The sequence below is a fragment of the Ochotona princeps genome, chromosome 12 (assembly GCF_030435755.1).
Source record: "Ochotona princeps isolate mOchPri1 chromosome 12, mOchPri1.hap1, whole genome shotgun sequence".
NCBI lineage: Eukaryota > Metazoa > Chordata > Mammalia > Lagomorpha > Ochotonidae > Ochotona > Ochotona princeps.
In genome coordinates, this window is record NC_080843.1 from 24,755,825 (window position 1) to 24,781,775 (window position 25,951).

At 37.0% G+C, this 25,951-nt stretch overlaps 1 protein-coding gene across 17 annotated transcripts in view; it reads left to right on the forward strand.

Annotated features, from left to right (window-relative positions):
• The window catches only part of MYCBP2 (MYC binding protein 2), a 217,510-nt gene that overhangs the window by 90,894 nt on the left and 100,665 nt on the right, over positions 1–25,951 (forward strand). For all 17 annotated transcript variants that reach the window (XM_004577417.4, XM_058670605.1, XM_058670592.1 and 14 more), the window contains 12 exons: positions 3,891–4,025; positions 5,726–5,809; positions 7,696–7,792; positions 9,471–9,663; positions 10,101–10,375; positions 13,227–13,448; positions 15,178–15,369; positions 17,854–18,060; positions 18,843–18,974; positions 20,707–20,885; positions 24,073–24,215; positions 25,667–25,767. In XM_004577417.4, the coding sequence (XP_004577474.2) occupies positions 3,891–4,025; positions 5,726–5,809; positions 7,696–7,792; positions 9,471–9,663; positions 10,101–10,375; positions 13,227–13,448; positions 15,178–15,369; positions 17,854–18,060; positions 18,843–18,974; positions 20,707–20,885; positions 24,073–24,215; positions 25,667–25,767 (1,960 nt within the window). The remainder of the gene's footprint in view (positions 1–3,890; positions 4,026–5,725; positions 5,810–7,695; positions 7,793–9,470; positions 9,664–10,100; positions 10,376–13,226; positions 13,449–15,177; positions 15,370–17,853; positions 18,061–18,842; positions 18,975–20,706; positions 20,886–24,072; positions 24,216–25,666; positions 25,768–25,951) is intronic.

The window sequence follows — 25,951 nt, forward strand, 5'->3', positions numbered from 1 at the left end:
TAACTTTTCTTTACTGTGGAAGAATTTTATTTCATTTTCAAAGACAAAAGAAAGCTTTGCTGGATATGTTATCCTAGGCCGACAATTTTTTGCTTTTAGAGTCTGGAATATGTTACTTCATTCTCTTCTTGCCTGTAGAGTTTCCTGTGAGAGATCTCCTGTGAGGTTAATTGGCATTCCTTTATATGTCAGTTGATTTTTTTTTCACATGCACTTTTAAGGATTTTTTCCTTATGTTCAATTGAAGAGAGTTTGATGATCATGTGTCTTGGTGAAGATCGCTTTTGATCAAGCCTGTTGGGAGTTCTGTGCCCCTCCTGAATGTTGTTTCCCAATTCTTTCTCTAGATTAGGGAAATTTTCCCTTATTATTTCATTAAGTATATCTGTAAAACCAGTTTCTCTTTCTGCACTTCTGGGACTCCCATAACTCTTATATTAGGCCTCTTAATAGTGTCTTTCAATTCTTGAATACTTGTTTTGGCCTGATCCAGTTCTGCTTCCAGCTTTTTGTTTGCTTCCCCCTGGTGACAGGAAATATCTTCCAATTCTGAGATTCTTTCTTCTGCTTGCTTCATTCTATTTTGGAGACTCTCCACTGTACTTTTAATTTGCTCTACTGTATTCTTAATTTCTGATATATCAACCTTGGTTTACTTTATTGCAAACAATAAAAAAACAATATTGCTGCTGTTTTTTGTGTAACATATTCCTCAAATTCTTTGAACTCTTGTACGTGCTGCTACTAGAGTTCTTGACCTGCTGCTTGTCAGGTCTGAGGGCTTCCCAGACCTGTCTTGGGTGGAACCTGTAGAATGCCGCATTGCTGGAGCTCACTAAGTCAAAAATGAGTTCACTCCCAGGTCAGTTTATGTGGCTGTCCTGCAGTGACACTAAAATGACGAGGAATATTCTTGGAGGTCCGGGAAAAACTGGCAAAAGCGGCTGCATTTAAAACCTTTTCTCTGCTGCTCCTGTCCCCGTTTGTCTAAGCTTTCCTACCCGCTTCTTCACCACCCTTCCTCCCGTTTTCCACCACCCTTCTTCCCAGTTCTCCCTGTTTCTGTATTCCCCCCATTCCCCATGTAAGAGCCACCAGAATGTTACGAACCAAAGAGACCTTGCCGAACCAAAAAGGGCTTTATTGCCGAAAACGAGCTGCTTATATATAGTTCGTCCACCAATCACTTCTGCACGTGGTTCACGGGGTGCTATCTGATAGGCCAGCAATCGCAGCCAGGGAGAATTAGCCTATCCTTGTGACTTCCTGCCTGCCCAACTGGCGGGACAAGTCCCGCCTCCTGGCACTCGGCCAGCCGCAATCTTGAAGCCCCTCATCCATGTGGGGTCGGCCGCTCCCCTCAAGTTTATGCTTAGTCCTTTCCCTTGCCTTTGCCTCCTTAGACAAAATGGCGCCCAATTCGGCTCTAGAGGGCTGACTGGGCTGTGAAATCCACCCTGTTCTCTCACTGCCCATCTCTGATCTGCTGCTCTGTCTCTGCTCCTGGTGAAATCAAACAGACCAGCAGGACGGACAGTTCTTTGTCTGGGTTCACCTCCCAAGCTCCCACCTGGTTGCTGGTGGAGTTCCAGCTGCTGGTGGAGTTCAGATTGGTGTTAGCTGAATGCTGCTGGAGTATCAGTCACTGCAACACCACACCATTGTGTCTGCTGCTTTCCTGTGTCTGACAATCTCCAGGTACTCCTCTGCTGCTGTTCTGTCTTCTGTTTGCTGGAGTATGTCCTCTCTGCTTCATCCTGATTAACTGTTTCTCCGTCCATTTGACGTGTCCTTACCCTGTTCTGCCATCTTGATTCTCCCCAAGAATGTATATTTTCTAAAATAAGGAGGATAATAATACATTGAGAACAAATGTGAGAACAAAAGAGGAAATCTAAGGACCATTTTTTTAATATATTTTATTGTATTGTTGTTGACAGTCTTTACATAGTTAATTACGATTAAAAAAAAACGGTTCAGGGGGTATAGGGAAGTGGGCAATACTGTTATGTCCATATTGTTTCCATCATGTATCTGAGGTAAAGGGGGATATTGAGGGAGAAGCCCCACCCGGTTTCCCGCCCACCCAAAGTCCCGGATGTGGGGCATGCTCTGAGATATTTGCTCAAGTGGTTTTAATAGTACTTCAGTTATGAATCGCTGCCAGCTTCGCTCAATGAGGTCGTCCACTGATTGACACAGTCCATGATAGGGTCTTCATTTGCCCAGTATTTCGCTGCCATCATATAGCTGAGATGAATGATTGACCTGTTCTGTCTTCTGTCTTTTCTTGGTTAGAGTTCTGAGTCCAGCAGTTCAATTGGGGAGATCTTCAAAGAAACTTTGAGGTATTCCCAGATCAGATTCCCGTATGTTCTAGTAAGCACAGGGCCCGGCACAGTCCATCTCCACGATCAGCTGGTGGTTGCAGTTGCTGGGTTGGTTCTGCTCTCAGTCCCGACTTGCACTGAAACCAATGGGTGTTGTAGTCCAACCTGGTTCTGCCCAGCACGTACTCGGCCCTTTTATCAGCGGGAGGATTGAGGGGCTGGTCCCCTCGCCGGACAGCCACTCCCACTAGATAGCATGGGCAGAAATGGGGACAGACCAGACTAAGGAAGTAGTGGGTTCCCCCCTCTTGGGTCACTACTCCCACGGGAGGACATCAGAACTAGGATGAAGGCTGGGGTGGCTAGATGGAGAGACACTCAGCAACATCCGTGAGGGCTAGATGGTTGAGTTGGTTAGAAGGAACCAAGCTTTAATACCCATTCCATTGATAGGTATAGGAGCCAAATGGGAGGCGGAACAGACTGGACTAGTCGGCTGTGCACATTGGCAGGCCAGGGTGGGAGGCGTGGCTGGAGGGGGTTATTGTGGGTCGCCCCCACTGGACTACAGCTCCCATCAGTTGATATAAGGACCATTTTGACTGTGTGCGTTAGCCATTATCATGAGATATTTTATATAATTGAATTTCAGATAAAATTTCAGGAAAACTTGTTGGTTACTTAGCAACAAAGCCATTGGGACTTATTGTTTGTCTTTTTTGCACTTATGATTATGAGTCAGAAGTAGAATATGTGGTTGTAATATATAAAAATTAGTATTAGTTTTATTCATTTACTTAACAATACCAAACTCCTGAAGTTAGCATTAAAGGCCTTCCGTATCGTGCCCTAGCATAACTTTTGGTTTGTACCTTCTGTGGCTGTTCTACATCTCTCCTAATGCATTAATGTGACATGATACCTTGCTATTTCCAAACTCTGTGTTCTTTGTATTTCTAAAGAACATTCAAGATGTGTCACCTTCCCTTATGTTCTTCATTTTTCTCAGTCCCAGCTGCAGCATTCTGTTACCTAGAATTTTCCAAGTTGTTTGTATTCTTTAACAGAGTCCTTACTTGTATACATCTCTGTTCTCTCCTCAATTAATGAATGTTTTAATGGGATTACTGTGTCACAGGCTAGTTCATTTTACATAAGTTAATCCAAAACAAAATTGTCAAAAAAAATCCATGAGCAAGAAATTATTTTTTTCCCATTTTTATATGAACAAACTGTTACTGAGACCATGTGGTTAACTTGCACAAAGTCACTGAACCAAGTCACCAATCCAGGCCTTGAATCAAGGCAGCCTGATTCTAGATCCAATTTAGACTATTTTGCCATGTTGTGTAGGTCAAGAAAAGTGGGGAAAATGTAGTGATGTCATCATAACACAGATAACTGGCAATTTTTTTCTTATTCAGTCTTTTGAAACTATTTTGATGTCATTTGATATGGGTCTTAGAATTTTTTAATCAGTGAGTTTTTTTTTTAATTAATACATTTGTAGGTGATGCACAAACATACATTGTGTTTGACTAACTTTTTTTTTCCCCCCAGAGAAAAATATGCAATGATGTTTGATGAACCAGTCCTCCTACAAGCAGGTTGGTGGTATGTAGCTTGGGCTCGAGTATCAGGACCCAGCAGTGACTGTGGATCTCATGGGCAAGCTTCTATTACCACGGATGATGGGTAAGCACAAAGAGTGAATACTGCTTAAGCAACTCTATTTTCTGTTTGTGGAATGTTGTTTTGCTAGCTCAGACAGCTTTCAGTAGGGTAAAAAGCTTAATATGACTTGATTATAAGGTAACTGCTAAAAATCAAGTTCAGGAAGGCCTTTGTCCTATTTGGTTATAGCACCCGTTAAGCTGACTGTGTCCCACTTCAGAATATTTGAATTCAGTTCCTGACACTGACCGACTCCAGCGTCCTGCTAGTTCACACTTTGGGAGGCAGCGCTGATGGCTCAATTAATTTAGTTCCACTACTCACAGGAGAAACATGGATTGAGTTCTCACCTCCTGGCTTCAGTGGTGGCCTTGGCACTGCCCCACCACTTAAACCATCAACTGGGTGCTCTTTTTCTTTCCACGTGTTTGAGTCCTGTTAATCACTGAAACTAAAGAAAACTTTAAAAATAAACCATATATCTTCATGTCAGATATCATAGATGGAACAGACACTATGTATGTCTTGGTGTTGTTTGAAAACCCTATTACCAAATTAGAACTTACATAAAGTAAGGTGAAAGTATAGTGAAAAAGTTTAATATCATAAAAAAAGTTGCTCTTAAATTTTAACATTGCATGTGAAATCAATTTATAAAATGAAAAACTTCAACATTATGAAATGTTTTAATAAAACAAGGAGAATTTTGCTATCTAGAGGTAACTTTTTCATAGAGTACTGTAAAGTACTTTTTTTTTTTTTTTAAGATTTGTTTTATTTTTATTACAAAGTCAGATATACTGAGAGGAGGAGAGATAGAGAGGAAGTGGAGCTGCCGGGACTAGAACCAGCAGCCATATGGGATCAAGGCGAGGACCTTAGCCACTAGGCCACACTGCCAAGCCCATGTAAAGTACTTTTAAGTGTTCTGTCTCGTTTGATTCCCCCGGTAAATTTGTGAAGCAGAGGGATAAGGGAACAAAATGGTACGAAAATGCTGTTAAAGAGCCTGGTTACCATGTGACAGAACTAAATCTGGGACCTAAACTCTTTCAACTATAAATTCCAAACTTTTTCTGTTCCATTTCGTGTCTTTCAAGAACACTAACATTATTACAAGAAAGGCAATTATTCCTGAGTATCAACTATTTGAAATAAGTAAAAGTTATATAATAATATATTTCAGTTTAGTTTACTTCATAACAGAGCTGACAAAAATTGAAACAGACTTATTGGTGAATATTGGAGGGGACTGCTGTAGACAGACCAAAGCAGTTGTGTGTATGCCGTTTGCTTTTGCTGTCTTGTTCTAGAGCTAAGGTAACTCTCTGTGACCTTGAACTGTGTAATTCCCATATCCTGTTCACTCAAAATTGGGATATCATTGGACTTTGAGGCTAAAGTTTATATGCATTTAGTTGAGCAGATTAGACTGGCCTTCTGTTTGTGGTGGAAATTTGAGCTGTGATTCAAGCCCAGGTCAGGCTGGGGCAGTGCTGGAGAGTTACTCTCCTTGGAAGATCCTGGTCTGGTCTACTCACTTTTACTCACTGAGTGATCAGAGCTTCAAGTAAATGATGCCACCTTCTGCTTTTTCTTTTGTCCTTTCAACAATAAATCATTCCAGTCAATACTAGATTTGAAAACATTCGTGCTATAGTCCTTCATTCCTATAAGGGATGTTATACTGTTTTTGTTTTGATTATTTTTTCTCTTTTTAGGGTGGTTTTCCAGTTTAAAAGTTCAAAGAAATCAAATAACGGTACAGATGTTAATGCTGGTCAGATACCTCAATTATTATACAGGTACTTAGCCCGCTTATGGTTACTTTGCTGCTTATTCTCTTGTTGTGGGTCAGATAATCACTATAAAATATGACATGATATGGAACAAATTTTCTGGAGCCTGCATCACATATATACTGATAAAAACAGAAGGATTAAGCTCAATTTTAAACTTTATGTAAATACTTGGCATATCTGTATTAGGCCAATTAAATTTTTAATGAATTTTTATATATCCATTTTTAATCTAGTTTTAGAATAAATTCACAAAATTTATTTTAGAGAAATGAAATTGGAGGAGTGATTTTTAGGCGTAAGACTGACTTACTCTGGTATTATGTTTATTGTTTATCTTGTGATGGAATAAATTGGAAATTCTGTTGATAAATTTCCACCTGTAATTGGAATCTCAAATAACAACTTATAGGACAAGCTTTATTTTAAAGTGCAAGAATTTTAGTTATTTGGCTAATTCAGACACATGGATGCATATGTTATCTACATATCTGTTTCTAGAATACTGCAATAATTTGAAACTTAATAATTCAAGTGAATTTAAGTCTTCACGAAAAATGGTATTGTCTTTCATACTTTACATAGTTGAAACTCACAGGGAATACCTTTAGCACAGTGATGGTCTCCTACATCTTTCTTGTTAGTAATCATGTACAGAATCTAAAAATTACAAGCACATTTTTCTAAAACAGATTTTTGTTTTCTTAATACAGTCTGTTATTACATGTAGTATGTAATTTTTTATGCTCTATTTTATTAATTACATTGTATTATGTGACACAGTTTTATAGGTCATGTAGTTGTAATGTTAAGAACAAAATACATTGCATTGTACTGCTGCTGGTTACTACTGAATGCATAATTTTTAAGAGTAACAAAAAGTTACTTATACTATTTATAAGAAAGGGGGCTTAAGTTATTTGTAATTTAAATTATTTGTGAAGACTTTGTCCTCCTACTTGAATGTAAGTTACTTGTTATCAATCCAAGACTTAGAGAAGATGAGATTTAAAGGGAGTACTCACATGGCTGAAAACCTTGTTTAACATTTATAAGTATTTCCAGAAGGGCTGACGTGTTGATGTCTTATTTGGTAATAAAAAAATTTCATGCACTCCCATGGTCATAGCAGCACAATCAATAATTGCAAAAACATGGAAGCAACCAAAATGCCCATCAACAGAGGATTGGATAAGAAAGCTATGGTTCATCTACTCCATGGAATACTACTCAGCTATTAAAAAAAAACAAAATGCAGTTCTTTGTGGCCAAATGGGCCAAACTGGAAACCATAATGCTAAGGGAAATGAGCCAATCACAAAAGGTTAAATACCACATGTTTGCCTTAATTTAAGATGATATGATGTTATGTATAACATGTTATGTTTTGAATGTTATATGTTGTGTATAAACTAAATTGAAGTATAGGTGAGGTGGTCACAGAAGGTGGCTGGGAACTCGCATTTACTTTTAACATATTGGTTACTCATTACTATGTCAATTAATTCCATAATGATGTAAATTTTTGCTGATGGTATGTTGGAGCTTTCAATTGACTGGGATGATACTCTGCTGGCTCTGTCTTCAGACCAGAGAGGGTATACCTAAGAAGCCGTTGAACTTGACTGGACAATAAGATGCTGGACTCTATGTTTGGTATACGCTTGCAATGGGGGAATCTCAACTGAACTTGAGCTGTGGTTATGCAACAAGGTGGAGGAATCCACCATGGTGGGAGGGTTTGGGGAGGGGTGGGGAGAACCCAAGTACCTATGTAACTGTGTCACATAATACAATGTAATTACTGAAGTTAAATAATAAATAATTAAAAAAAAAAAAGGAAAATGTCCCTTGACTTTCAGTGTAACTTTCCATCTCTTTCCTGCCTTAAGACTTCCAACCAGTGATGGCAGTACATCCAAAGGCAAACAGCAAACCAGTGAACCTGTGCACATTTTAAAGAGATCTTTCGCAAGAACCGTTTCCGTGGTAAGACATTTTCTTAAATATCAACTTCTTTATTGAATGCTCAGTTTCATTTTAAGGATTTGACTATAGCATTTCTTCCTCTCCTTTTCCCTTTTCTCCTCTTTCTGCTTCATTTAGTTTTTTTAAAGGCAGAGTAAGAGAAGGGGAGACAATAAGTTAGGGAAAAGGAGGTAGGGAGGAAGAGAGAAACTAACCAGTGCCCGTATGTGAAGCCAGCACTGACAGCTGTAGCTTTAACTGCTGTGCGGTAGAACTGAGAGAATGGTTTGTTGTCCTGTACTGGAAACACCAGGTTTCTCACTTGTTAACATATTTTGCTTCATGAGCATGTCGATAAATGCGTGTTTCTGCTACAGCTGAGTACACTTAGGTTTTGCTACATCTTGTCAAGTTAAACTTCCAAAAGAGCTATGGAAGTTTATAGCAATTGTGCTTTGACTGAAACATTACAGGAACTTTGGCTTCTTGGTACCATTTCACCCTCTTGAGTAGTGGGATAAGCTTGCTACTGTTGATTAATATAAGGATCTTGAAACCTGCTGTTTGTTTTTCAGTAATCTTTTTTCCCTTTGCTTGGTAATTTTTGAACCAAGTAGTTTTATGATAATTATAATCTTCGTATAAAAAAAGTTCAACTATATACTTTTTTTTTGGTTTTATTATCACTAGAGGTCAGATTTTGTGGGGGTTGGGGTATTAAGTTCTGGATTTTGAGTGTCATGTAGTATCTGTCATCATGTTATGTGTGAAACCTGTAAACCAATTCAAACTAGAAGAAAAATTCACCATCGTAAATTCATATTTTGGAACTTTAGAAATTCAAGAGCAATTTTGGGGGGTACTTTTTATTCCATGTTTATCTTTTATTAAATTTATCAAGATCAATTATAGTTGGTAAGTTTTAACATGTACATATGCACATAAGTTATTTTATATTGTCATTGATATTTAATAGTAAAACAATTGTTTAGTTTTTTTAGTGACTAGACTTTGAGTTTTGAGTCAACATATGCATGAAGTATTTTTTATGTTTTTCCTTTCTTGTGTAATATGCAAGATAGGTTAGTAGCAAGGAACATTAAAAGTATGAAGATACTCCAAAATGTTCATGGTAAAATGGAATTAAAAGATGTTTACATAAAAATTTTTGGAATATATATTTTAAAAATAAATGGAAATTACATGTTATTAAAAAAACAGGATTTCAAAAAATCCTTTTTACCAAAATAAGTTGACTTTTTTATTCCAATTTTTTCATGAAATTTTTTAATAACCTCATATTATCAAATTGTTAAATATATAACAATGTAAAATATATAATATTGATTTTTGTGTAACTACTTTTTATTGTTGCTTGTTAAAGTTCAGAGATTTTTTTTTTTTTAAAGATTTATTTTATTTTTATTACAAAGTCAGATATACTGAGAGGAGGAGAGATAGAGAGGAAGTGGAGCCACCGGGATTAGAACCAGCTGCCATATGGGATCAAGGCGAGGACCTTAGCCACTAGGCCACGCTGCCGAGCCCAAGAGAGATATTCTTAATAGTAAACTGATAGTGTTGTATTATTTGGGCTATTGAAACTTAGAAGTTTGAGAAAGTTTTGGTGGTATGTTCCTCTATCTTATGTTTGATTGAACAGCCTTTGAACTGTTTGTTCTTTCATCTTCTGTTTTAGGAATGTTTTGAGTCACTCTTAAGTATTCTTCACTGGAGCTGGACTACCTTAGTCTTGGGAGTTGAAGAGCTGAGAGGATTGAAAGGATTCCAGTTCACAGCCACACTTTTGGATTTGGAGAGACTGCGCTTTGTGGGTACCTGCTGTCTGAGGTTATTGCGTGTCTACACCTGTGAGATTTACCCAGTGTCAGGTATGATGCATTTCTTAAAAATGACTTTAGGGAAAAAATACTTGAGACATTGAGGAAGTTTGCATAGGGTTTGAGCTGTCCTAAAATAAATTCAGTTCACTATATTGCTGGTGGTTTTGCTAAGAGAATAAAATACATTGTACGTTCCTGTAATAAATTATAATGAGCTAAAAAGAAATACTGCATTAAGGTGTGTTTTTAAGTTAATTCTGTCAAGTAGAAGTGTTTAAAAAAGTGGAGTTTAAATGCTGAGACCAGTATATATATTTTTTTATTTAAATATTCAAAAGAGCCTTTTGGTTTATATTTAATCTCTAAACTTTCATTTCTATTTTGTAACTACTAGTAATTTTTAGCTACGTAGGAGTTTACTGAATCATTGATTATCTTAATGAATAATTGGATTTTACTTAGAGCTGTCTTTTTTAATCCCAAAGCTACAGGAAAAGCAGTTGTAGAAGAAACTAGCAAATTAGCTGAATGTATTGGAAAAACCAGAACTTTGTTAAGAAAAATTTTATCAGAAGGAGTTGACCACTGCATGGTGAAACTGGATAATGACCCTCAGGGCTATCTGAGCCAGCCCCTGAGCCTTCTTGAGGCGGTCCTCCAGGAGTGTCATAACACTTTCACAGCCTGCTTTCATTCTTTCTACCCAACTCCAGCCTTACAGTGGGCTTGCCTTTGTGATCTGCTCAACTGTTTAGATCAGGTAATTTAAACTGGTAAAAATTGTAGTTCAAAATCAGATACACTGCATAACCTTCTTAAGAAATTGGTGATGCCCTTAATAATGGTAAATTTGCTGATCGGTTTGGTAAATGTGACTTAAGTAATCAATGCAAAAATTTATTTTCTTGTGTGCTGGCTTTATTTCCTTTTAAATGTAAAATCAGCAGGTGTTTTATGCTACTGATTTGAATTTCTAAGTAATTGTGTATAAGAAAGAGGGCAGGAGCATTAATGAGTATTTTTATGAGCTCACTGACATCTCTGGAACTCTGCAGCCCCTGCTGCCTCCATATCTGAGAAACAGGAAGGAGAGAACCTCCTGTGAAGTGACAACACTTCTGTTCTGAAGAAATTAGAACCCTTACCTGTGTCGTTACCAAATCACTGAAGGGAGGCAGGGGCAGAAATTAATAGAATTAAGGAATACAGAAGATTTGAACAACACTGTTGATCACCATAAGCCAACTGACATTTAAAAACATGCACATGGAGAATACATCGCTTTTTCAATTTTGTCTGAAAATGTTCACCAAGACAGATATATGCTAGGCTACAAAACATACCTTAATAAATTTCAAAGAAATATATAAACTCTTAGATGACTTTAGGATATTACATTTGAAGTCAATATGAAATGCATCAAATATTTGGAAGGAACATAAGCCACACTTCTGAGTAACCAGTTGATCAAGAAACTGCAAAGAAAATTTTAAAGTATTTTGTATTCAAAGATTAAAATGTAATAGCAAGAATTTGTGATATAGTTAAAGTATTGTTCACTGAGAAATTTGTTACATGAAATGCATATGATAGCAAAAAAGGTTTAAATTCTGTAATCAGAACTTCTGACTCAGGCCAAAAGGACATAAAGTAAGAAGAAAGGAAATCATAAAAATTAAAATAGGAATCAAGAATTCAGAAAATAGAATTAGCAAAAGCTTTAACTATTCGTTCTTGGAGAAAAAGAAAACAAAAACTGATGTTCTTCTAAACAGCCTGATTGACAGAAAAGAAAAATAGGAAACACAAAATACCATCATTAAAAATAAGTAAGAAATAGCACATTAGGTCTGGATGTCATTAAAATGAAGGAGTGAGTTTTATGGTGCAGGAAGGTAAGCCAACTTAAACACCTGCATCTTATGTTAATGAACGCAAAGTCCAATCCTGCCTACTACACTTCCAAACTGGCTTCCTGGTAGTGCATCCAGGAAGCAGCCTGTGATGGCTCAAGTGCTTGAACCTCTGGTGTGTACAGTGGAGACCCAAATGGAGTTTTGGGTTCCTGGCTTCTGAATGGCTTAGCCTTTTCTGTTGTAGGCATTTGGAGAATGAACCAGCGGATGTAAGATCTTTCTCTACCTTCCAAGTAGATAGCAAAATAAACACATATTTGTGGATGACTTTATGCCAATGAATCTTACAAATCTGGAGAATATCCACACGTTTCTTTGAAGTATAAAAACATTACTTGACCAAAACAGATATATTAGATTAATAAGATGTATTATATTCATTAAAATTTGAATTCATTTTGAAAAACTACCAGACAAAATTCCTGCCCAAACTGTTGGCATTAATGAATTATATTCAAAAGATATTCATAATATCAGTCCTTTACCAATTTTATTTAAGAAAATGTCAGAGACAACAGTCCCCAACTAGTTTTGTGAGATTAGCACTGTAAAGATATGAAAACCTAACAACTGTACTACCAGAAAAACATCACAGATCAATATTACTTCAGAAACGCGAAATTCTGAAAATTATCAGATCAAGTTAATGGCATAAGTAGTATATTATGGCCAAGTGGAATTATCTTAGAAATACAAGTTTAGTTAACCGTTAACAAGCCAATGTAATTTGCCATATTAACTAAATAAAAACAGTAGATTGTGTGATCCTCTCAAAATAGCGATGCGAAAACTGTTTGACATCAGCGAAGTATGACTTAGGAAGCTTACTCCTTCTGATCAAGGATATCTGAAAGAAAAAAGAAGAAGAAAAAGAAATGATCCACAGCTAGCAACTTATGGTGCAGTACTGGATACTTTACTGTGTTTAGAAATCAGGCACATGATGTCTGCTCTCACCACTTAATAATACTGGATGTCTTGGCCCATAATCCAGTCATTACCATGACACCCCAGGCAACTTCAGATCCATGTGCTAAGGGTGTCTGTTTTTACCACACAGTTTGCTTGAGTGGTTGTTGTCAGACTAGTGAGTGCCATAATCTATCTCTGTCTCTGTCTCTCTCTGTCTCTCTCTGATTTAGCACATGCGGTGTTGTACTGTTTTTTCTTGACTGTAACGCAAATATTGGATAAACTAAGTGACTTGTATATTATTTCTGTAAGTTAGGATTTCTGGTGTGGATACATTTTTATTATAGCATTTTTTCAATTGTGATATATTTTGGATAAACTGTGGTACATGATAGATATTTTTCTGACCTTATTGCAATGTAGAAATGTAAAAGAGTTTCAGTATTTATTGGAAGTACTTTAGATGTGTTGTAATCGAGACCTTTTGATATATTTCTTTGAAAGTAGTGCCAGGGAAGACTAAGGTTTTGAGGATATCTGATTTGTTCTAGGATATAACAGGTTAGTATTTCTTGAAGGCACTTAATTTTCTACTTTTGCTGACTATAAATTAAAATACTTATGTTTTGAAGTATTTATAGTCCTACATATTGATAGAACTTAAATATCTGTATGATAGAAAATTTTATTAGGAATTAAAAGAAAAATTATATATTTGTATATATTCAGAAACTGGGATTATATTTATGCAGTATTTCTTGGGGTGGGGGCATTTTTTTAAAGGATATCCAAGAAGCAAACTTCAAGACATCAAGTAGCCGCCTCCTTGCAGCTGTTATGTCAGCTCTATGTCACACTTCTGTTAAGCTGACTTCTATTTTTCCCATTGCATATGATGGAGAAGTACTGTTAAGGTCCATTGTTAAACAAGTTAGCACGGAGAACGACTCAACACTTGTTCATCGTTTTCCCCTTCTGGTGGCACACATGGAAAAACTCAGCCAGGTTAGTCTTTTGTAAAGTCTGTTTTGTAATGAGGCACTAAAGTAGTAAAAATAATTTGAGTTAGATAATAAGCTTTTGTTTATTTGCTTTTTGCAGCACCATCTGAAAATGAGTTCCAGATACTAAGTGTGATCATTTGTTTTCTAATACTTAAAAATTTCTAATATGGAATATTAGAAATATATTAATATGGAATAAATGATTTTTAAAATGTCTTCTATAGGGGGATAATGATATGTCATAGTGCGTTAAGCCTCTGCCTATAACACTGGCATCCCATAAAGGCACTAATTCATGTGCTAGATTCTGTACTTGTTGTCCAGCTCCTTGCTAACATGTCTGGGAAAGCAGTGGATGATGACACAAGTGCTTAGGCCCTTGCCATGCAGAGACCTACATGAAGCTCTTTACCCCTGGCCTTGGCCTGACCTAGCCCTGACCATTATGGTCATTTTAGGAGTAAAGCAGCAAATGAAAGATACTTGCTTCTGTCTGTAACTCTCTAACTTTGCCTGTCCAAAATAAATAAATAAATAAATCTTTAAAAAATATATTCTGTGAAACATTTTGGTATTTTAAAATAAGCAGTGTAAAATAATAGGATAGAAAATATTTTGTTTTGTTTTTTTACTGATTATTGTGACTTATTGGAAATGACAGGAGTGAGCATGTGGCACAGCAGTTAAGTCTTGCTTGGGAAGTCCACCTGCGATTTCTGCAATTTTTTCCATTCGTAGGGGTTGAAATGTTTTGCACAGAGAATTTAGGGTTGCTTTATTTTTTTTTAATTATTTTTATTGGAAAGGCAGACCAGATTTATGGAGCGAAGAGACAGATTGGTTCACTCCCAGTTGGCCTCAACAGCCAGAGCTGAGCTGATCTGAAACCAGGAGACAGGAGCTTCTTCTCGGTCTCCCATGTGGATACAGGATCCCAAGGCTTTGGGCCATGCTGTACTGCTTTCCTAGGCCACAAGCAGGGTGCTGGATGGGAAGTGGAGAAGCTGGGACATGAACTGATACCCATATGGGATCCTAGCACTTGAATGGGGAGGATTCAGCAAATTGAGCTGTTGTACCAGCCCCTGCTTTAGAGTTTTTTGGGTTTTTTTTTTTTTTTTTTTGTTAAAATTTATTTTGGAAATCAGAGTTAGAGGGACAGATATATTCTATCCAGTGGTTTACTTCCCAGATGATCACAATAGCTAGTTCTAGGCCATGCTCAGCTAGGAACCAAAAGCTTCATGTAGGTCTCCCACATTGGTGCAAGGGTCCAGGCACTTTCGCCGTACTTTTTCCAGGCCTTTAGCAGGGAGCTGGATCAGGAGTTAAGTAGCCAAGACACAGGCCAGTGCCCATATGGAATACCAGCATCATTACAGGTTGTGACTTTTCTTGCTATACCACAATGCCAGCTCCCAGAGTGTACTTAATTCTGAGCATACCAAAAGGAATGATCTACAATTGGAGTCTTGTCCTATACAACAAGCTTCGTAGGTGGCAGTAATATTTTTCTGTCAAAGTATTGTGACGGCGAAGTCGGATGCAATCACTTTATAATGTGTGGTGCTTCTACAATACAAAGTAAAAGTAGCTCTAAATAGACTAGGCAGATTTGGAACAGATGATTTTGAGTCCCATCTAAATTTGGGTGTGCTATGTGGAAAGACTGAATGATCCTCATAGGAACATGAAGCAATGCGTTGCAACTTTCTCTTCATGTGTAACAGAGTGAAGAGAACATCTCAGGGATGACCAGCTTCCGAGAAGTCCTGGAGAAAATGCTGGTTATTGTCGTGCTCCCTGTCAGGAACAGTCTGAGGAGAGAACATGAGCTCTTTTCCTCCCACCTGGTCTCTAACACCTGCGGACTGCTGGCCAGCATCGTCAGTGAGCTGACTGCATCTGCTCTGGGATCTGAGGTACGAAGTTACACTTAGAGATGGGATGATAAACTTGTGTCTAATAACCTGTGTATTTCCCTTCATGTATCTTACCTTTGTGGCATCCAACTTCGGAAATGAATCAGCAGTGTCACTGAGTTGTTTTTTTCTTAAAAAATAAAAAATCCTTCACATTTAATTTTTTCTTCTTTTTTTGGTCTTAGGCCTCTTGTTTGCTTGCACTTCTCTTTTTTACCAATTTACCTGGAGTATCATGTAATATTTAAAGTGTATGTTTTCCTCTCATACTTAATTCTCATTTCATTTGTCTCATGTTACTACTCCACTGCTTTGTCCCAATAAAAACAAAAATATTTCCCATTGAAGGATGATGAGAAATACTGGTAAAGTCAGGCCACTAATAATGAACACATGGTATAACTGTTATAAACTGTGCATAAGAAGTTTGTCACTCTAGTCTGTGGTATTAAGTACATTAATCTTATGTAGCCATTATTACAAAGTTTTGAAAATATTGAGTACTATAAGAAAATCACTTGAACACATCACATTTTAAGGTACCTTTATATTTTATGAAGTAATGTTTTTTCCCAAATCGCTGCTTTATTCATTCTGTTTTGTAACCTGTTTTGACTGAATTGAGTGTTCTGTTTTTTTTCTCCAGCAAAAAAGCAGCCAGTTGATTTGTTTTTAAAACCATGCTTTAATGTGAGCTGTCCTTTATCATGTAAATAGTGTTTAATAACCAGCATTTATTTAATGGTCCTAGCCGTCAGGTTTCTTGTCATGGAACTTCTTGTCTCTATTTTACTTTTATAATTGTCTTTGCTTTTCTTTTTTTTTATTTGTTTATTAATTTCATTGCATTATGTGACACATTTTTTTTTTATGCGCTGGAGTTCCCCCCACCCCTGCCCAAAATCTTCCCCCCCGCCCCCACGGCGGATTGCTCCACCTTGTTGCATTTCCATAGTTCAAATTCAGTTGAGATTCTTTCATTGGAGGTTTTGACCAATCATAAAGTCCAGCATCTTATTGTCCTGGCAAGTTCAATGGCTTCTTGGTGAGACCATCTCTGGTCTGAAGGTGGAACCAGCAGAGTACCATCCCAATCAAGTAAAACACCCAACATAATAGTTATAACCATTTACAACATTATGGCATTAATTGACGTGGTATTGATTAACCAATATGTTACTAGGAAAATGCAGGTTCTTGACCGAAATCCCTACTGCCAAGGAGACCACGGGGAAAAAGGAGTGCCTTCAGAGGCCAAGAACTGTGAGGTCACCCATCCCCATTTGGACCTACAATGTGGGATGGAAGAAGCCCAATTCCTGCCTTGCAGGATCCAGGGTCATCAGAACGACAACCAGGATCCCTGAGCGGTCCGGAGAAACAGAACAGTAAACTTCCTTCGGAACTAGGGAGAGGAGCTTTCTCTGGCCCCTGCGTGCTTTCCTTTAAGAAGCATTTTCAAATCTGAACTAACCCCTCCTGTGTGCACTCATTACTGGTTTATAATGACAGTTCACCCTTTAAAATTCTAAGTCCATGCACTTGAACACATTATGGTATTTCACCCTGGGGAGCACTGTGTGGTCTTGATTGTTTTGACTTTGTCCTTGGAGGCCATAGAAGCCTTATCAGAAAATATGCCAGAGAATGGAAAATACTGAAAAGTCTGATGTGTGGGTATCCTTTGAACTTGACTGACCACTTACCCTGTGACCTTACCTTTCTCATGAGAAGAGGTTTTCATTACAGGTAGCCTAATATACACCTGTAGGTATTCCCAGAACTGACAAGAATATTTGCGTATCTCTTTTTTGGAAGAATATGAAATGCCTTCTGCAATCATGAACTTTTATTTTCTTCTGTTCACTTCTTCTGTCACTTACTGCAGTACCACAATAAGCTATCTGATCCTCTCTTAATATTAAAGTCTATAATTAGATATGTCTGTATATGTGTACATTCAAGTTTCTATATTCCTAAATTCACACTTCTATTTATTCAAATATTAAATGCCAAATTATGATGAAACTTTGGATATAAAACTATTTTCTTCAATTAAAACCTTAACTGGGAATTCAGATAAGAATGAAATAATTTGATTGAAGACAGCAGCCTGAAATCTACTCCTCCCTTGCATAACTATACAAAATTCTTCGAGCTTTGTGTAGCATAACCACTCTTGGGTTTTAGAATGTTGATGACATTTTTGATGCCTTTTTTCAGAATGAGCAGGAACTTATTTCATATGTGTTACTGGGGTAACTCACAAGTTTGTGACCCTGAAAGTATAAGTGGAAAATGCTGTGAAGTGATACTGATTTATGAATTTAGAATGAAATTCTGATTTTATTATGGGTTAGTCTGTTGGAATGTACCTTTATGTATGTATTTTATTAAGACTTCTTAGAAAGCTGGATAATTTTGTTATAGTTGTATTATTAATATTCACTCAGATTACTGATATACTGCTTTTGTTGTTCACAGGTTGATGGACTGAATTCTCTTCACTCCGTAAAAGCCAGTGCTAACCGTTTCACAAAAACAAGTCAGGGCAGAAGTTGGAACACTGGGAATGGTTCCCCTGATGCAATTTGTTTTTCAGTGGACAAACCTGGAATAGTTGTTGTTGGCTTCTCTGTCTACGGAGGAGGTGGAATTCATGAATATGAATTAGAGGTATTGGTTGATGATGTAAGTATCTCCCTAAATAGTTTTTAGCCTGCTGTGTGGACTGTATGATAGGACTTACTATCATGGTGAACGGCTTGGACCTTGAAGCTGTAGCAGATCAATTATGACTTTAAAGAAGTTGGAGCAAAGGGTAAACTGATTATGTGGATGCCATCTTACATCATTCCTGCAGCATATTGTTTGCTTTTTCAAAGGAGAAGATACTTAATGAAATTAAAAGCTAAAAAAGTGCATTGCTAAACCTCTGTTGCAATTCTTGACCAGTTTTCTGCATTGTGTTAGAACCATATTCAGATGACTAATACTACCTCTGTAAATGGTTAAGCAGCTTTGTCAGAGTGCTAATGAATGGTTGGTAGTGATGACAGAATTGATTATTTGCATCTTTCAGTGATCATAGTCTCCAAATCATTTAAATTTCCGTAAATTTGGTAAATTGGACTGAAGGGAAGCATTCAAATAAATCTGTAATAAGTAGCAACTTAAGTATAACTTCATTCTGTGGGCAGTGAGTTTGAATTAACCCCGTACTTCATTACTTTAGAATTAGCTCTCACTCTCTGCTTATAAGGAAATGAGAGTGATTTACAATATCAAAAAACAGTCCATTTAGGTTGAAATCTTTGGAAATTATATAAAAGTACATAGTCTAAAATTTTTTTTCTTCAATATGGGGAAATGAGATGCTGATAGCTTATTTTGTATGCAAAGAATAATCATTTAAACCAAAATTGTTTTTACAATATGATTAAGAATCTTGTGTGTTTCGTTATTTTCAATAGAGTGAACATGCAGGAGATTCAACTCATTCCCACAGATGGACATCGCTCGAATTAGTCAAAGGAACTTACACAACAGATGATTCACCTAGCGATATAGCTGAAATCAGACTTGATAAAGTTGTTCCCCTAAAGGTAATTTCAACCGTGTTTCTGTTATAAATAAGTTTACTGTGTAGTTTAAAAAATAGTACAGAGAAGTGAATGGCTCAGTGGCTATACCCTTGCCTTTCAGGCACCAGGATCTCATATGGGCACCAGTTCTTTTTCTGGCTGCTCCACTACTTGTCATCCAGCTCCCAGCTTATTACCTGGGAAAGCAGTGGAGGATGGCCCAAAGCCTTAGGACCCAGAAGAAGCTCCTGGCTCCTGGCTTTGGATCGGCTCAGCTCCAGCTGTTGGGGATACTCGCAGCCGTTGGGAGTGAACCAGGGGACAGAAGATCTTTCTCTATATATCTCCTCTCTGTAAAATCTGCCTTTCCAATAAAAATAAATAATTCTTTAAAAAACAATAGTGAAGAGAATTTCATAGTTTTTTGTTGTTGCTGGATATAGCTGTGAAGTTATCTTAGGAGGAAGGATAGAGTGGGAAGTGTCCCTGTCCTCCTAAGTCTGTATTGTGAAATGTATGAAATTTGTTCAATTTGTATATATAAAAAATAAAAACTTTCCTTTGTGTGTGGCTTCCAGTATACATGAGAAACCTACTGTATTCCTTGTAATTACTATTTCATTTACAATTTTTGCATATTGTCTTAGAGTCCACTATAGTAAGCAGTATTGGTAAGTTTGAATTCAATAGAAAACTGTTCTTCTACATATGCATATAAATACTGGAAGTCATTATTTCATCACAGGGAGAATTATCTATAGATTGGAAAGGATAACATCTGTATTGTAGTTTTTTCAGATTCATTTAAACATTAAACGATCGCCTCAGTGTCTAGGGTGGCATACAAGCAATGAATATTTGTCTACATCTTTTTTCTTATTGTGCCAAAACTCATTTACAAGTAAATGATCTTAACATTGTTGACCTCTAAAATTATCATTGCTTTATGTTCTATAATTTTAGTAATATCTGATCATATAAAGAATTTTTATAGCATTAAGGCAATTATTAACATTAAAGTAATAACATAATTCTTAATTCACTTGAGATAAATTTCTTGAGACTTTTTGATCAGGTAGGTTCATCAGATATCCTATAAGAGTGTAGATACTGAACACACAAAGATACTTCATTATCAATTTATCAGAAATTCCTAAAACATCAGCATCAAACTTAGATTTTCACTGTACAACAAACATCAATTTTGGACAGGTATTTTTGTATGGATGTATTTCTCATGTCTGTTTACCTGTTTTTGTCCCTAAGTATCCCTTAAAATCTAAAACTCATCACCATTATTTTTTCCTGCATTTAAAATTATATCAACAAAGTGTGTGGGTTTTTTGTTTTTTTGTTTTTTTTATAGTTAACATTCAAGGAGTGTGCTTCAGAACAGCAACTAGTTAAACTGCTTGTGTTCAAAACCCAGTTATGTCCCTTTCTGGATTTATGGTTTTGGACAAGTATTTAGTTTCTGCATGTCAGGTTTCTGAACTGAAAATTAGGAATAATACTAAGATCCTTTAAAAACAAAAGACCTATTTTGGTCATCTTAAAAGTCAACTAAATGATGTAAAGTGCTTATGGTGTTTTTTATATATCATCAGATCTGATAATTGAAAACTCATTCAGTTATACTGTCTAAATACAAGGAAACTCAATGTATGTGCTTGGTGTATTGGTACATTTCTTTTTGTATATGTTCTGTGTATTATGAATAAATATTAACACATTTTGCATTTTTATCATGAAGGAAAATGTTAAATATGCTGTGCGCTTGAGGAACTATGGTAGCCGCACTGCCAATGGAGATGGAGGAATGACCACAGTTCAGTGCCCCGATGGTGTAACGTTTACCTTCAGCACGTGCAGCTTGAGTAGTAATGGCACAAATCAGACCAGAGGACAGATTCCACAGATACTCTACTACAGGTAAGTGTGTGGCTAGAGATGAGGGAAATTTACTAGTAGGGTTAAAAATGCTAAATGGATAGTTTTGAGTTGTACACTGTGTTTTTTCTAGTGCATATTTGCACTAATTTATATAAAGAAGTCTCACTATAAAATAGTTATTTGGTATTTTTATAAAGCTGAATGCTTTATTTTTTTTAAAGATTGATTCATTTTATTACCAAATCAGATATACAGAGAGGAGGAGAGACAGAGAGGAAGATCTTCCGTCCAATGCCTCACCCCCCAAGTGAGCCGCAATGGCCGGTGCGCACCGATCCGAAGCTGGGAACCTGGAACCTCTTCCGGGTCTCCCACACAGGTGCAGGGTCCCAATGCATTGGGCCGTCCTCAACTGCTTTCCCACGCCACAAGCAGGGAGCTGGATGGGAAGTGGAGCTGCCGGGATTAGAACCGGCGCCCACATGGGCTCCCGGGGCGTTCAAGGTGAGGACTTTAGCCACTAGGCCACGCCGCCGGGCCCCAAGCTGAATGCTTTAAAATGATTTTATTTTTGCCATTTTTTAAGTCATTGAAATGTTTGTACTGGGCACCTGTGCTTTTTGTTGTCCATGGTTCACTTTAAATGGAGTTCGTTCATTTCTTTTATAAAACACCTAAAATAAATGAACACATAAACTCTACCCAGGTAGTAGTATCACTTGGATCCTGTTTTCTAGTCTACAGAATATTTTGGCGTCTCTGGGTCTTTGCTAAACCACACCCCTAGGAGTTTGAATGATCACTTTTTTCTTATTAGAACTACTAGAGGAAAAAAAAACTTATGTGGAACAGTGTGAAACAGAAATATAAAAGTTTTCAGTTAAGAAGAAGTTTCAAATGTGTATTTCCAACTGGATCTGAATTTTCTTTTTCCTTAAGCAGCACATCTAAGAGTCTAGATATAGTGAGTCCCATTTGCATTCCTCCTGGGTTCGCACCAGGTCTGTCATATAGCACTTGATGAGGGTTGCAGTTTCCTTCATTTCCCTCATAGATTATCTGGGGACTATGACACTAACTAGATAATTAATCTCTACCTGGAGATAATTATGTACGTTTTCTTCTTTTCTCAGCGTAAATCTCCATGTAAAATAGTAGTAATAGTAGTAGGAGAAGGAAGCTAATAACTTCACAAGTATAGTACACAAAGTTGCTGCTAAAATACATAAACCTTCTGTTTTTCAATCCTTATCATGAAAATTTTATTCTGTTACATATGTGCTACAGTCAGTAGTACGTTTTTCTGTTTTGAAGCATAGGTTAAAAGCTGTCTCATAGACTGAGTAACATATTCAAAGAGAAAGAGAGCCGATAGCAGTTGCTTACATCCAAACTTCACATCTTATAAAAATAAAATGTTTTAGGAGTTGTAACTGTTTCCCATAAAAGCTTTAAATACCCTTAATTTTAAATTAAAATAAAGGACAGCATCTTCCATTCAAGTTTTTTTATCTTACACAAACTAGAATGTGTTCAGAGTTTCACTATTTCCCAGGCAATGTTTAAATATTATCATGTGAATGACTTGGAGTGCCTTAGCTTTAAATGCCATCAATCTCTGGTTATTACCAAGTTTGCATCCCAGCCTTTGTGTCTCCTGATCCCACCTTGGTGTCCTCATTAGAATGACTCTGTGGAGATAGTGAATGTTAACATGAACTGGAAAATACTGTATGCCTGATAGTGCCCAATGTGCTCTACTTGCGTTATCTTAGCAACCCCAAAAGGGCAACACTTCCCCCTTATTCCTACTCTATAAATGAGAAAACCAAATGGGATTCTGGACACCTTGCCCAGAGTCATATTTCTAACGAATTATGGAATAGAGGAATTGTATGCAATAGATCAGACTATAGATAACAAACCTTAAGCCCTATGCTGCCTGTCCTCCCTCTGTAACAGTGCTGCATGTGGTTGGTAAATACCTTCATAGTACTTCTCTCCTGTCCTCATATACAGCTAAACATCTTCAAGCTATTCTTGCTGTCTGTCTCACAGTTTACATGCAGTTCATCAGTAAATCCTAGCAACTATGTTTTTAAACTGCACTAAATCTGGCCTTTTCTACCCAAACCAAACTTAACAGTCTAGGCCAAGCCCCCCTTACTGCATGGAGAATTACAATAGCCACTGAACGATTCTCCCTCCATTTACTGTTACTCCTACAAATAGTTCTCCACAGCCAAAGTGATCTCGTAAAAATATGAACCATACCAAGTTCTGTCTTGCCCCACATCCAGTGGCTTCCCGTGTACAGGAAGCCTTCCACTGAGAAACAAGAAAGAAGTGGGGCGAGGAGAGCACAAACAGAAGGACAATGCGCATGTCCATAAAACTGTAGCCTTAGTACAGCCTGGGCTCTCAGTGTAAAGCTAATGCTTTAACATGATTCTCTGTTTGCTGCTGTTTCTTTGATATCTTTGAAAGGTTTGTGTGCTAGGCACCTGTGCTTTTTGTTGTCCTTGGTTTAGCTTTAGATGGACATCATTTATTTTACAAAAATACCAAAAATTAGTGATCACATCAACTCTACCCTGGTGTAAGTAGTATTACTTGAATCCTGTTTTCTTATCTACACAGTGTTTTGGTGAATACAGCCTAGGCTTTCAGATGTTTACCCACTTGGCTGCATGGTCTGTCAGGTGTACTTTATTAAACTTGGCTTGCGTACTTACTGCCTTTAAAGAAAAACCATAGCTTCCTATTCCCACCAGTATAAAACCGGGAAAATGACCATGAACTCCAAACCTCACATGTTCTGACCACTGTCTTCCTTTCCCCCGCTGTCCCCTTGATTCGCCTTTCACATTAGTCCCACTCATCTTCATTCTGTTTTGAATTTAACAATCTGTTTGCTCTCTTTTCCCCCAACATAGTCTGATTTTCTTTTACTGTTTTTAAAACATAATTCAGGTCTTTGTTAAATGCCATTTCCTCAGAGAGGAATTTCATCTTAGAGTAACACCCATTGTTTTAAGTTGCTTTATTTTTTATTAAACCTCTCAATTTCTTCCAGAAATTGCATAGTGCACACTTACATTTTGTATTGTAAATTCGATTTTTTAAATTACAAATTTCAGGAGAACATCTGATCTTTATGTAATCCCTAACATTATGTCCTATTTTACTTATGATTGTAAACTACTTTCCTGTCGCGATGTTACAGGAGTGAATTTGATGGAGATTTGCAATCCCAGCTTCTAAGTAAAGCTAATGAGGAAGATAAAAACTGTAGCCGAGCTCTGTCTGTGGTAAGCACTGTTGTTCGAGCTGCTAAGGACCTCTTGCACAGAGCTCTTGCTGTGGATGGTAAGACTTGTTTTCTCATCATGGTCATATTTTAGATTCTTTTTTTTTTTTCTCTGTTCAGAGTTACTGAAGAAAAATTAAGGAATTTCAAAGCATTTTGTTCAGTTTAGATCTACACATAGGTTAATTTTGAATCATTCATACTTCCATACTGTAATTCTTGATTGTGTAGAATGTTCAAAAGCAACATTTTATTTTCTTAATTAACCCAGTAAAAGGAAAATTGTATCTTGATTCACTCAGATCTAGGCAACATTGTAGGCCTTGGGTTTATGTAGTATTTCTTCCATTATGAACTCTGTAGCTAGTTTCTCTCTCCTCCCTTTGCCATAGTTCAGAATGCTGTGATACAAGTAAGTGTCATCTTTGTCATGAATGGGTAATATCCTAATCATTTCACTGCAACCTTCTCCCTATTCTCTAGCTTGTTGTGTGTTTATCATCTGCACTAGCAGCGGTTAGAATTATTAAAAAATACGCACCATTGCTTTCACTCCATTACTGTTATGTTTAACGTTCACTGATAAGTTGCTTGCACATCTGACACATGCACAGTTTTGCATAAGCTAAGATTCTAGTTTTTGTTTAAGTGCTAAACCTATTTTATTCAACAACAGATCTATAAACCAATATTTGGGAGAGTAATTGGCTTATAGTATGAAGATCTTCACAATATACTCACTTGCTAACATATTCATCAGCAAAGTACTTTTCTTGGACAGAGAAGCTATTTGGCTTAATGACAGCAGGTCATTTTTGAGTGTTCTAACATGCTCATGCATTATTTTTAGTGTTTCGCACATATTAGCTCATAATTTTTTGAAAATCTAGTGGAAAAATTATTTTATTTTACAAATTCAGTTATTTTCCTCTTGTCTCTCACGTAGCATGTTTGATGGCAGAGTAATAATTTAAATTCATGACACTGGGGCCCCTGTTGTGCAGTGCATTTAGCTGTGGCTTGCAGTGCTGGCATCCCATATCAAAGTGCTGGCTCCAAGTCCCTGCTGCCCTGCCTTGGATCTAGCCCTCGGCAAGTGTACCTGAGAAGGCCACAGAAGAGTTCCAGGCTCCTGGTTGTGGCCATTTGGGGAGTGAATCAGCAAATAAAAAAAATCTTGCTTTCTCTGACTCTCCCTCTGTCAGTCTGTCTTTCAAATAAATAAATCTTTTACCTAAGTCTAGATATGAATACTTAACATACATAGCGTACTTTTGAGAGAGATGCATATGGATCAGATACATCAGTTTCTCCTGAAAAGTAGGGATAACGAAAGTATCTTACTGTGATTGTTAATTAAGGCTACACATGTAAATAAAGCCCTTAGAACAAACTGTTTTGTAGGCACTCAGGTATAATTTGCTCAAGAGAGCAGTAAATAGATCTGGAATAAAATGTGTACACTTTGAGTGAAACCATTTTCTAACTATTGTTTTAACGCCTTTTTTAGCTGATGACATTCCGGAACTGCTTAGCTCTTCCAGTCTGTTTTCCATGCTGCTTCCCCTTATTATTGCCTACATAGGTCCGGTAGCTGCTGCCATTCCCAAGGTACATAATTTTATTCTATAACTTACTTTTTTTACAAAAATGTTTTTATACTTTATAACTTATGTTTAAAAATTGTATAATCCTTGAAGCACCTGAGTTATAGGTAATAAAGATACTCATGGTTACTTTTAATATTATTCACTAAATTACCAAGCTTTCAAGTTGCCTATACAGTTGAAGATTT